Consider the following 13,066-nt stretch of genomic DNA (forward strand, 5'->3'; position numbering starts at 1 on the left):
TACTCCATAATTTCTGACTGCACATGATCTCATAACTTGGTTGGTTGGATTAGAATACTGTAGGTGTCCGTATTATGGACGGGGATAACTATGGCCCACCTTTATAATTCGATATCCAGGGCTACAGGTGATAACTGCTTGGTCTTTGAAGGTGTATTCTGATTGAGAAGGTTCAATTTTCCCATTTGTGGGTGGCCGTAGGTCAGGACAAGGAACTCCTAAAATGACATTCTGTTACACTATGCAGGAAAGAGTATGCCAGAGATACATCAATTGAGACTAGAAATGAGATTGTGTGATGTACATTGTATGATTGAACGAATTAGGCATATGATATTGCCAGAGCACACACTGATGTTAATTATCATAAAGGTACCTGTGACAGTATAAGACAGTCTCCATCCTCCATTCTCCCCAGAATTATCACTATGAAATAGGATCTGAACACTGTTACTTTCTGTTTCTATTCTTCCTGGTGATTTCTCTCCACATATTGGACCAAATTCCTTTTTTCCAGCTTTGATCTAACCATTCATGGATTAACACAGTTATTATAACTGAATGTAACATACAAAAAGTAACATCAGTAAAAACTGCATGACATTTCCTTACATCCAGAGTCCTTGATAATACTACCAGTGGTTTCATCGGAATGAAGTGGTGATAGATGATGACAGATCAAGTGACACAACAGACATACTGAATGATCTTGCATATGAAACTGCATGAATACTTGCTTTGCCAATTGTCTTATTATTAACCTATAGTAGGTGTGCAATCAAATGTACGTCCACATATTCCTATGAAAATGCTTCACAATATGTGCAGGTAAAAGAAGAGAAAATATGACTTCAAGTGTATGTAGTACTACTTTACAACCTTTCACTCATTAAAAGAGTTTCCATGATGTGTAATATAAATGGTGCTATAAAAACTAGTGAGGAGCGGCAGGGGCAATATTCAAATTCACAATATTTCGCTAATATTTTGTAGAATATTCGTCGAATATTCGCAAATTTGAATATTCGTTATATTCTACATTCTTTTTTTTTTCACTCGAAAATCGGCAAGGCAATGATCGCTTAATATGCAAATATTACGAGATCAAAACAGGCGTGAGTCAAAAACTAGAATATAGCACTATAGAATATAGTGCTATATATTTGTTTTTAGAATATTCGTAATTTTTTTCATCTGAACACATGATTCCTTCCTGCTTCTTGCTTGTGGGTCAATGAGTTATTGGCCCAAAAAGCAATTTAAGCAGGGAGGAATGATGGCTTCAGATGGAAAAAATGACGAATATTCAAAAAACTAATATACAGCACTATATTCTAAATATTCCCGAATTCTCGAAGTTGCTATATTCAAGATAAAAATTTGCTTTTTGAATATTCGCGCTCAACACTAATTAAAACGTGTGTGTACATTGCAGCCACGATCCAGCTCATATTTGTCCTCCTTTTCTACATGAACAAAAGGCTCTGTATAGGGCTCTCAATACTGTGGTCACCTTGTAATAGATCTGGCACTCTAGGAATACAGCACCTGTTCTGATGGTAGATGGCATCACATGACAATGCTACATGGCCAAAGAATAGAAGTTTCTACACAGAGCATTCAGTATGTATGGGAAGAGGACATTTACTCTATGTTACCCTACTCCCAAAAGTCCAGTGCATACCTACATAAATCAGCACTAAAAATTTCAATTTAAACAAATATAGCTCTATTAGATCTATTTAATTTGACAAGCTCTTTAAAATAATGTAATCATCTATAGATCATGGAGAAATGTGAAATTGCAAGAAAGTGAACTTGTACCTTTACGTAATCATATGGACATGATACTTCTGGGTGGTCCTCAATATCAAAGTTGTCATCAAACTGAAGATTAATGACAAATCCTTCCTCCAGCTCAATTCTGTACAGACAGTCAGAGCTCTTCGGATATGGGCTTGGAAAATCCGCACTGGAAATGATTCCACTCCTCTGAGTGTACAAATTATCACTGCATTCCACTGTGAAATATCAATAAGGAGACGAAAAGTGTAGTCAATATAGCTAAAGTCAACAATGCTTCTAATATGCTGCTAATATACTGTAGATAAAGAAACAGTTTACCAACTTATACTGTACCGTATAATGTACAGTTAAATATAAAAATCAATGCAATAGAGTGTACAATGGTGAGAGAGAAGGTGCTCATAGGTTAAGTACGTAAGGCATCTCAATCCCTGAAGGGATGGTTATGCGCTCACCTGTATTGGTGTGGTGAGTGCGTTGAGATATAAGGTTCGTATGTGGAGATGATGAGGTTGCTGCAGCCAGTGCCAGGCAAAGTCGCCAAACAGCCGGAGGAATATCACAAGAACAGAGGGGTGAGTAGGGGAGGTGTACCTGTTGCATTCCACCCAAATCAACTGGTTGAGGTAGGCACATGAGATGACCAGCAGGTGAATAGAAGAATCTTTATTGATGGGTAATTTTCAAAAACAGACAGTTTCGGGGTTCTAGGACCCAGCAGCTGCACGGCCTCCCACCACACTGTGTAGCGTGCATAGAAGCCCTTACTGCTGGTCACCTTGTAATAAGGAACAGTACAAATATGCTGAGTACTATACTAGCACCCACCATATCCACAAATCGGAAAAGACTTGGTCCTAGAACCCCAAAACCCGTTGTCTGTTTTTGAAAATTACCCATCAATAAAACTCTTACTATTCATCTGCTGGTAGTCTCCTGTGCCTGCCTCAACTACTTAAGTTGGGTGGAACCCAACAGATACACCTCCCCTACTCATCCTTCTGTTCTTATAACTGCAATAGAGCAGACCACACGACTGCTATGGGGCCTGGGGGGAGGGGCACCTGGCACAGAACTTGGTCTTCTCTTCCCTGTTTGAAAACAGTGCATTTTCAAGCTGCAAACACTAGGGGGAGTTCAATGCAAAGAAATTATTACAACTTCCATGGTAGTTGTATTAATTCCTATTCACTGAGCGCTCCCGTGATGGCTGCAGGCAGTCAGCTAGCTTTGTGATAGAAGAGAAGCTGATTTATCACCTCAGTTTTCTGGTGTAAATACACTGAGAAATATGGTGTTCAGAAGAGCTCCATTTATTTGAAGCACCTGCTCTATTTTTTCCAACATAAAAGTCGAATAAAGAGGTGAGAACAAAGGCAACTTTTTATTACAATTTGTATTTATTAAAATTTCTACCATTTGAGTAACAAAATAAATAAATAAATAAAATAAATGTAAATTTGTCAACACCTCTTCCTTTGCAGCACCACCGGCACCCTGCGCAAGGAGAGGGACAGGGATGTAGCCTGCGTCCTCGTCTCTATGACAGCAGGCGAGCTGCAGGAGAGCCGAGCGCCGATAAGGATGATCAGTGATCGGCTGAGTTGGGCTGCTGTGAGTCACGTTACACCGGCCACGTCATGTGACTCACCAGCCAGGACTATTTAAAGGGAACCTGTCACCAGTTTTATGGTGTCCTAACTAAGGGCAACATAAATAAGTGACTGATTCTCTTAGCAAAATGCTGGCTCACTTTCTTTAATTGACCCAGTCAATCTGCCAACATCTTGTATTGAAAAGCTCCAGCTGATAATGATGAGTCATGAATATTTATGAGCTCCTGACTCTCCCTGCCTACCTGCTGCTGAATGACAGTTTGTTTCCATAGGAATCAGCAGCAGGTGGGCAGGGGAGTGGCTATAGCTCTGAATTAAATATACGCTGGACTCAATGACATCACGCAGGACTCGAATCAGCTCATTAGCATGTGGCATGCGGGGCATCTTTGTGTGTATATTATGAGGTAACCATCTGTCACACCAGTAAGTCAATACATCTAAGGTACTTTTTAGTAGTTAATGATTGTATATAATTAGTTAGATTATAATCAAATATCCACATGACAGGTTCCCTTTAAGCAGCCTGCTAGACACAGGTTGCCTGCGAATAAGGTATTTTCATTCTCTGTATTGATTGGCATTGTACCTTGACCTTGGCTGTTTCCTTGACCCCGCTTCTGCTGTTTCCTCTGTATTGACGTGACATCCAGGCATTCGGACCTTGACTTGTGTTTGTTATAATTTGGTTATTCCTCTGTACTGACATGATCTCCTGGTACTGACCTCGGCTTGTTTTGACCTTGCTTACTCTTTTATATGTATCTTTTGTCCTGTATTTTGACTAGGGCTGCTGCTAACGATTATTTAAATAATCGATTAGTTGTCGATAATTTCATCGATTAATCGGGAAAAAGCACCAAAATTACAAAAAAAGGGGCTTATATGATTTTACTTGAAAAATGATGGCAACATTAAAACTAATTTAGGAGTTACATAATTATTAAAATTTTGCATTACAATGTAAAAAAGACAAGTTATGCGGAATCTGTGTATGACACTATTATGGGGGATCTGTGAATGGCGCTGCTATGGGGGTGATCTGTAGATGGCAATAGTCCAGGAGAAATGGGACTACTTAAAAGTGGCACTATTGAAGGCAACAGAAAATTGCATTAGGCTTGTCAGTAAAAGCAAAAAAAGGAAGAGACCACTGTGGTACTCAGCAGAAGTAGCCAAAATCATAAAAAAAAAGATAGCATTTAGTAATTATAAAAAAATAAAAATAAACAAGGATGACAGGCAAATTTATAAGATTAGGCAGAGAGAGGCCAAACAAAGAAGAGCTTCTAAAGCACAGGCAGAAGAGAAATTAGCTCAGTCAGTGAAAAAAGGCAATAAGACATTCTTCAGATACATAAATGAAAAATGGAAACTAAAACAAGGAATTACCAAATTTAAAAACAATAGAAGGAAGGTATATGGAAGAAGATAAAGAACTAGCTGACTGCCTCAATGAATACTCTGTTCAGTTTTAACAAAGGAAAATGAAGGAAAAGGACCTCAGTTAGGAAAGAAGACTAATGAATCTTTTGATGCATGAGTCTTTACAGAGGAAGAGGTTCTAAGTCAGCTGTCTAAAATTAATACAAATAAGTCACAGGGGCCTGATGGGATACACCGAAAGCTATTAAAAGAGCTTAGCGGTGAACTAGCAAAACCATTAACAGATTTATTTAACCAATCACTGGCAACAGGAGTCGTCCCAGAAGATTGGAAATTAGCAAATGTTGTGCCCATTCACAAGAAAGGTAGTAGGGAGGAATCGGGCAACTATAGTAAGCCTGACATCAATAGTGCGGAAATTAATGGAAACCATACTTAAGGAGAGGATTGTGGAACATCTAAATTCACATGGATTGAAAGATGAAAAACAGCATGGGTTTACTTCAGGGAGATCATGCCAAACTAATCTTATTGATTTATTTGATTGGGTGACTAAAATAATAGATGGTGGAGGTGCAGTAGACATCTCTTATCTAGACTTTAGTAAGGCTTTTGATACTGTCCCACATAGAAGGCTTATCAATAAAGTGCAGTCTTTGGGCTTGGACTCCCATATTGTTGAATGGATTAGGCAGTGGCTGAGGGACAGGCAACAGAGGGTTGTAGTCAATGGATTATATTCAGACCAAGGTCTTGTTACCAGTGGGGTACCTCAGGAATCTGTTCTGGGACTCATATTGTTTAATATCTTTATCAGCGAAATTGCAGAAGGCCTCGATGGTAAGGTGTGTCTTTTTGTTGAGGACACAGGGGTTTGTATCGGGATTTGTAACGGGGTTGATGTTCCTGGAGGGATACACCAAATGGAAAAGGATTTAGGAAAACTAGAGGAATAGTCAAAAATCTGGCAACTAAAATTTAATGTTGATAAGTGCAAGATAATGCACCTGGGGCATAAAAACCCAAGAGCAGAATATAAAATCAGTGATACAGTCCTAACCTCAGTATCTGAGGAAAGGGATTTAGGGGTCATTATTTCAGAAGATTTAAAGGTAGGCAGACAATGTCATAGAGCAGCTGGACATGCTAGCAGAATGCTTGGGTGTATAGGGAGAGGCATTACCAGTAGAAAGAGGGAGGTGCTCATGCCGCAGAGCACTAGTGAGACCTCATTTGGAGTATTGTGCTCAGTACTGGAAACCATTTCTCCAGAAGCATATTGATACTTTGGAGAGAGTTCAGAGAAGAGCTACTAAACTAGTACATGGATTGCAGGATAAAACTTACCAGGAAAGATTAAAGGAACTTAACATGTATAGCTTGGAAGAAAGACGAGAAAGAGGGGATATGATAGAAACTTTTAAATACATAAAGGGAATCAACAAGGTAAAAGAGGAGAGAATGTTTAAAAGAAGAAAAACTGCTACAAGAGGGCATAGTTTTAAATTAGAGGGGCACAGGTTTAAAAGTAATATCAGGAAGTATTACTTTACTGAGAGAGTAGTGGATGCATGGAATAGCCTTCCTGCAGAAGTGGTAGCTGCAAATACAGTGAATGAGTTTAAGCATGCATGGGATAGGCATAAGGCCATCCTTCATATAAGATAGGGCCAGGGGCTATCCATAGTATTCAGTATATTGGGCAGACTAGATGGGCCAAATGGTTTTTATCTGCCGACACATTCTATGTTTCTATGTTTCTGCTATGGGGGATCTGTGGATGACACTGTTATGGGAAGGGGGGGGGGGGTCTGTGGATGGCACTGTTATGGGGGGGGGAATCTGTGGATGGCACTGTTATGGGGGGGATCTGTGGATGGCACTGTTATGGGGGGATCTGTGGATGGCACTGTTAAGGGAGGGGGATCTGTGGATGGCACTGTTATGGGGAGGGGGATCTGTGGATGGCACGGTTATGGGGAGGGGGATCTGTGGATGGTACTGTTATGGGGAGGGGGATCTGTGGATGGCACTGTTATGGGGAGGGGGATCTGTGCACTGCTATGGGGAGGGGGATCTGTGGTTGGCACTGTTATGGGGAGGGGTATCTGTGCACTGCTATGGGGAGGGGGATCTGTGATGAATGGCACTGTTACGGGGAGGGGGATCTGTGGATGGCACTGTTATGGGGAGGGGGATCTGTGGATGGCACTGTTATGGGGAGGGGGATCTGTGGATGGCACTGTTATGGAAAGGGGGATCTGTGGATGGCACTGTTATGGGGAGGGGGATCTGTGGACTGCTATGGGGATGGGGACTGTGGGTGGCAGTGTTATGAGGAGGGGATCTGTGGATGGTACTGTTATGGGGAGGGGATCTGTGGATGGCACTGTTATGGGGAGGGGGGTCAGTGGATGACACTGCTATGGGGGGTATCTATGGATGACACTATATAGCATCATATGCTATATGTGTCATCCACAGCTCTCCCCCATAACAGTGCCATCCACAGATCCCCTCCCTATAACAGTACCATCCACAGATCCCCTCCTCATAGCAGTGCCATCCACAGATCCCCCCATAGCAGTGCCATCCACAGATCCCCCCATAACAGTGCCATCCACAGATCCCCTCCATAACAGTGCAATCCACAGATCTCCCAATACACCGGCCACATAAGTATTCAGACTATTCCTTAACTGGCAGTAACTTTTACTTGAACTTTAAATCAGCTCTATGATCTTTATTACCTTACAAATACAATTACGAATGAAGCAGGCGGAGCAGGCGCGTCACGTGACTAAGTGACGTAACGCCGCCACCCGCTTTGCCTGTTACCGGAGCTTCATTGTAAGTTAGTAAAGATGCGCTGATTTAAAGTTAAAGTAAAAGTTACTGCTGGTTAAGGACCCTGACCTCCCGCTCCCGCCCCGCATAGCAACGAATCGGCGATTATTCGATAACTGGATTCATTGACAACAAATCCCGTTATCGAATATTATCGATAACTTCGATTTATCGTTGCAGCCCTAATTTTGACCACTGCTTGTATTTGCATTGTTTGTGTATTTACCCCTCCACGCCTGCCTGTCATTTTGTTTATTAATTTTCTCCAGTTTTATTGTTCCCTTTAAGGCCTAGCTCTTGATCTGGTGCTAGATTTTTATATTTACCTGTTCACATTGGATTGCTTCTACAATTGTCCATGTACAGATGGAAGCTTGAACTTAAATGACTATTGAGCTGATCATTGTTTGTTTGCACGTATAACGTACAGTTTGCCAAAAAGACACTCTTTTGGTACAGGTCAAAAGAACTATAGTGGTACATTAGATATATATGTATGATGGGAGCATTTCTGAAAGTAGTGCTCAAATACATGGCAAATTTAGCCTAACCTACAAACAACATTCCATCCAATGTTTCCTTTTTATTTTAATCCAGAACTAAATGTTGGAACATGAACCTTAATCACAGAGATTTAATCAGAATTTTTTTTATACTGAGTTAAAAAATGGAATTTATTGAAACATAAACTTTTAGCAAAATTTGGGTCAAATTCCTAATTAGAATCAATTCACTCATTTGTAAATGTAACCAGTTATTTTTACCTGTATTTTTATATTTCTTATTTTTTTAATATGGAGAAGTGACTCATAACTGAGGGTTATTTCTAAGCAAAGCAGCTGGTTTAGACATGGATATAAAAAGCCACAATAAAGAAGAAAAGTATGAAAAACCTTTGCATGTCCTGTTATCTGAGTGAAGAAGGTAACCAAATCTGCATGAGCAGTAGAATCCACCAATATAGTTATGACAATGATGGTCGCAGACCATGTCTTCATCGTTTCGCTCTGCACACTCATCGACATCTGAAAAAAGACATCATACAGAGGAATTAGCTGCCACCTGTGCAAACATTGTCACAATGATACTAGCTCCAGCTCACTGATAATATATTGGTTTTACTTTACTGTCTTTTGGATTTCATCACGTATTTTGTGCTTGCTTTAAAGAAGCAATATTACATTTTGAGTGTTTGTTCTGTAGAAACCATAATCCCCATGACAAAATAAAGAATTTTTAAGACTTGAAGTCAATAGGAACAAAGCTCACCTTCACAAAATCAAAAGTACATAAACTAATTTATGTTTAAATTATAAAATCTTTGAAATAGTTGGAATGCAAATGTACCATCTATGGAAAATTAATACAGTCCCAGTTAATAATAAACGTAAAAAGCAAATTAAGAACAAGATCAGATTTACCCCTAACCATTAGAGAAACTATTAATTTTTATTTGGGAATTATAGGGAATTTTGGAGAAGCTATCCATTCCCTAAAATATGAGTATGTTTTGGCATTTCATTAATAAATTATCTCCTGTGACTATAAATCAGGATTTATGGATTTTAGGTTTTGGCAGCTAAGAAGCTCCAGGAAGGTTACATGTTACTGGAACTGGTATAACTTACCAACTGCACTATAATGAGCATCAAAGCCTGTATAACGTTCTTCATTGGAAAAGTCAGACCTGAAGGTAAGGCTCAGGAAGTTCCCGGGTGACACAATAACCTGCTGTCCTGGAGTTTGCTCAGTATCAGTACTTTCCCTTCCACAGAAAACAGACAATATTTGTTCATCAGTTTCCACCTGAAAAAATAAAATAAAAAACACAACATATTATTCATCCGATGTTCATACAATGGCGACAGCACAATTACAGATAGTCATCTTGAAAGTTATTATGATGGCTCGGCCAATGTTGCCAACGTCTTGTCTAAACATATTATCCTCTGCAAGATTATCAGAAAAACAATTTTCATTGAAATCATGTATCTTTCTGGTTCTAACTTCTTAATAGATCAGACGGGTGTTGTATTTTGTATTAAATTGTGATGTGTTCATGTATTAAAGGCCAGCATTAGTTTAAATTGTGATAAATCTTTTCTGAAAGAAAACATTTCTAAAAGAACACAATGGAAGGATTTTATTAAGACCTGCATTGTATACACTAGTCTTAAGCTGAAGTATGCTGGAGGAACATGCATCAAATTTATTAAGATGTGCATACCTTTGGTGCATCTATGAGGTTTCAGTGTGCCAGAAAAGTGCAGGTGTAAACTTGGGCCATAATTTACCAAAATGTATGGTAAACCTGTTGGGAGGCTAAACCCTATCCTGCTAAGCTCCAATCAATTTCTCTGTCAACAGTGAGAAACGAGAACCTCAGAAATGAGGTTTGCATGGAAATGTGTGACTTGTATGGCAGAAAAGTGTCTTATAGCCATTCAGGAATTATAGAGTTACTAGGGAGGAAGCTGGGTCATACCAATATGGGGTTAGATAGAGTAGATAGAGAATGTGATATAGTGGGGGTTGGGGTTAGTGAAGGAAGTAGGGAGGTGACTATGAATGATTCTACACCTATAAAAAACAGAGCTGCTGGTAACATCAACCTGTTACAAACCAACAATGAAAACCAAAATTAAATACTAACTTAAAATGTATGTTCACAAATGCCAGAAATCTAGCCAGAATTCCCCTTAGGATGACCTTGACATTCGGCCCTATCAATAAAACTCCAGGAATGGAGAGACTAAATGAAAGCTTGCTATCAAAAAAAGAAAATCTAGACCTGTTAACCAGACATATTACCAATTTTTTTAGTGAAAACCTGGGAGGTAGTAAGTGTAACGCCCTTGTCTGGGAAACTCACAAGGCGGTTTTAAGAGGTGCTTTAATACAGATGGGCACTAGAGAGAAAAGGGCCAAACAAAAGGAGATGGACGAAATATTGAATAAAATTAGACTTTTAGAAACATCGCATAAAAAACAAGTTAATAGCGTGAGTGAAGTGGAGATTTCACTCCTAAGAAAAAGATTGAAGGAAATTCTAAATGCTCAATCACAGAAAATCTTGTTTATGGCAAAATATAAGCACTACATGCATGCGAATAAATGCGGGAAGGCCCTGGCGACATTGGTTCGTAAGACTAGAGCTGCCATGATTATTCCCAAAATTAAACCGGAACCTACCTCAAATAAAATTCTTTATGAGTTGAAAAAGATTTTTGAATGTTTTAAAGAATATTATACTAAACTTTATAATTTAAACACAAAAAGATATTGACCCAGAGGTCAGGAAAAAAGCAATTAGTAAATACCTTGAAGATGTGAATTTTCCTGAATTGTCTAAATTTCAATTAGAACAGTTAGAGGTCCCTTTTACACTAGATGAGATCAAACAGGTTATTAACTCATTAGAGAATGGGAAAAGTCCTGGGCCAGATGGCTTTTCAGCCAGTTATTACAAGAAATTCAAAGATGTATTGGCCCCTTATCTAGAACAGTATCTGAATGGTGTCTCTTTGGCCTCTCCCCTCAGAACAGAATCGACGCTGGCCCACATTTCTGTTATCCCGAAAGAAGGAAAGGACAATACGCTCTGTATGAACTACAGACCCATTTCTTTATTAAACGGATTTTTGCTAAATTGATTGCAGACAGATTGAAAAGGCTGATGCCCCTTTTAGTGGACCCTGACCAGGTGGGTTTCATAGTGGGTAGAGAGGCCAGAAACAACACCATCAGAGTGTTCCATATGATTCAGCAAGCTAAAATTAAAAAAATGCCACTAGTCCTCGTTTCAACCGATGCCGAAAAGGCATTTGACCGCCTTAACTGGAACTATCTTCAGTCGGTACTTCATAAGGTAAAACTACCACAAATCTTGATTGATAAAATTATGTCCCTATATGTTTCACCTTCGGCCTGTGTTAAGGCTAATGGTGTATTGTCCTCTCCTTTTTCAATAGCAAATGGAACCAGACAGGGATGTCCCTTATCCCCGTTATTATTTGTCCTATGCTTAGAACCTTTTTTAATAAAAATAAGAGCCAATCCTAGAGGTTTCCCCGCTCATTCCAGCGAACATAAGATTGCAGAGTTTGCTGATGATACGCTTCTTACTATATCTGAACCATTGATTTCGATTCCAGAAATACTCAAAGAATTTAATTCGTTTAATGAAGTCTCTGACTTTAAAATTAATTTGAATAAATACGAGCTGTTTAACCACCTCCGGACCGCCTAACGCAGATGTGCGTTCCAGAGGTGGCAGCCCTGCGCACAGTCACGCGAGATTTCCTGTGAACGCGCGCACACAGGCGCGCGCGCTCACAGGAACGGAAGGTAAGCGAGTGGATCTCCAGCCTGCCAGCGGCGATCGCTCGCTGGCAGGCTGGAGATCCAAATTTTTTAACCCCTAACAGGTATATTAGACGCTGTTTTCATAACAGCGTCTAATATACCTCCTACCTGGTCCTCTGGTGGTCCCTTTTGTTAGGATCGACCACCAGAGGACTCAGGTAGGTCAGTACAGTCGCACCAAACACCACACTACACTACACCCCCCCCCCCGTCACTTATTAACCCCTTATAAACCCCTGATCACCCATAATCACCCCATATAAACTCCCTGATCACCCCCCTGTCATTGATCACCGCCCTGTCATTGATCACCCCCCCTGTCAGGCTCCGTTCAGACGTCCGTATGATTTTTACGGATACATGGATCGGATCCGCAAAACGCATACGGACGTCTAAATGGAGCCTTACAGGGGGGTGATCAATGACAGGCGGGTGATCACCCATATACACTCCCTGATCACCCCCTGTCATTGATCACCCCCCTGTAAGGCTCCATTCAGACGTCCGCATGATTTTTACGGATCCATGGATACATGGATCGGATCCGCAAAACACATGCGGACGTCTGAATGGAGCCTTACAGGGGGTGATCAATGACAGGCGGGTGATCACCCATATACACTCCCTGATCACCCCCTGTCATTGATCACCCCCCTGTCATTGATCACACCCCTGTAAGGCTCCATTCAGACGTCCGCATGATTTTTACGGATCCATGGATACATGGATCGGATCCGCAAAACACATGCGGACGTCTGAATGGAGCCTTACAGGGGGTGATCAATGACAGGCGGGTGATCACCCATATACACTCCCTGATCACCCTGATCACCCCCTGTCATTGATCACCCCCCTGTAAGGCTCCATTCAGACGTCCGCATGTGTTTTGTGGATCCGATCCATGTATCCATGGATCCGTAAAAAATCATGCGGATGTCTGAATGGAGCCTTACAGGGGGGGTGATCATTGACAGGGGGGTGATCACCCTGATCACCCTGATCACCCCCTGTCATTGATAACCCCCCTGTAAGGCTCCATTAAGACG

The 13,066-nt window shown here is 40.6% G+C and overlaps 1 protein-coding gene across 2 annotated transcripts in view; it reads right to left on the minus strand.

The window, feature by feature from the left end:
* MASP1 (MBL associated serine protease 1) overlaps nucleotides 1-13,066 on the minus strand; it is a 163,849-nt gene that overhangs the window by 84,164 nt on the left and 66,619 nt on the right. For both annotated transcript variants that reach the window (XM_044289609.1, XM_044289608.1), the window contains exons 3-7: nucleotides 9,284-9,461; nucleotides 8,549-8,680; nucleotides 1,825-2,021; nucleotides 377-524; nucleotides 100-218 (exon numbers count right to left, since the gene is read on the minus strand). In XM_044289609.1, the coding sequence (XP_044145544.1) occupies nucleotides 100-218; nucleotides 377-524; nucleotides 1,825-2,021; nucleotides 8,549-8,680; nucleotides 9,284-9,461 (774 nt within the window). The remainder of the gene's footprint in view (nucleotides 1-99; nucleotides 219-376; nucleotides 525-1,824; nucleotides 2,022-8,548; nucleotides 8,681-9,283; nucleotides 9,462-13,066) is intronic.

This window comes from Bufo gargarizans, chromosome 4 (assembly GCF_014858855.1).
Source record: "Bufo gargarizans isolate SCDJY-AF-19 chromosome 4, ASM1485885v1, whole genome shotgun sequence".
NCBI lineage: Eukaryota > Metazoa > Chordata > Amphibia > Anura > Bufonidae > Bufo > Bufo gargarizans.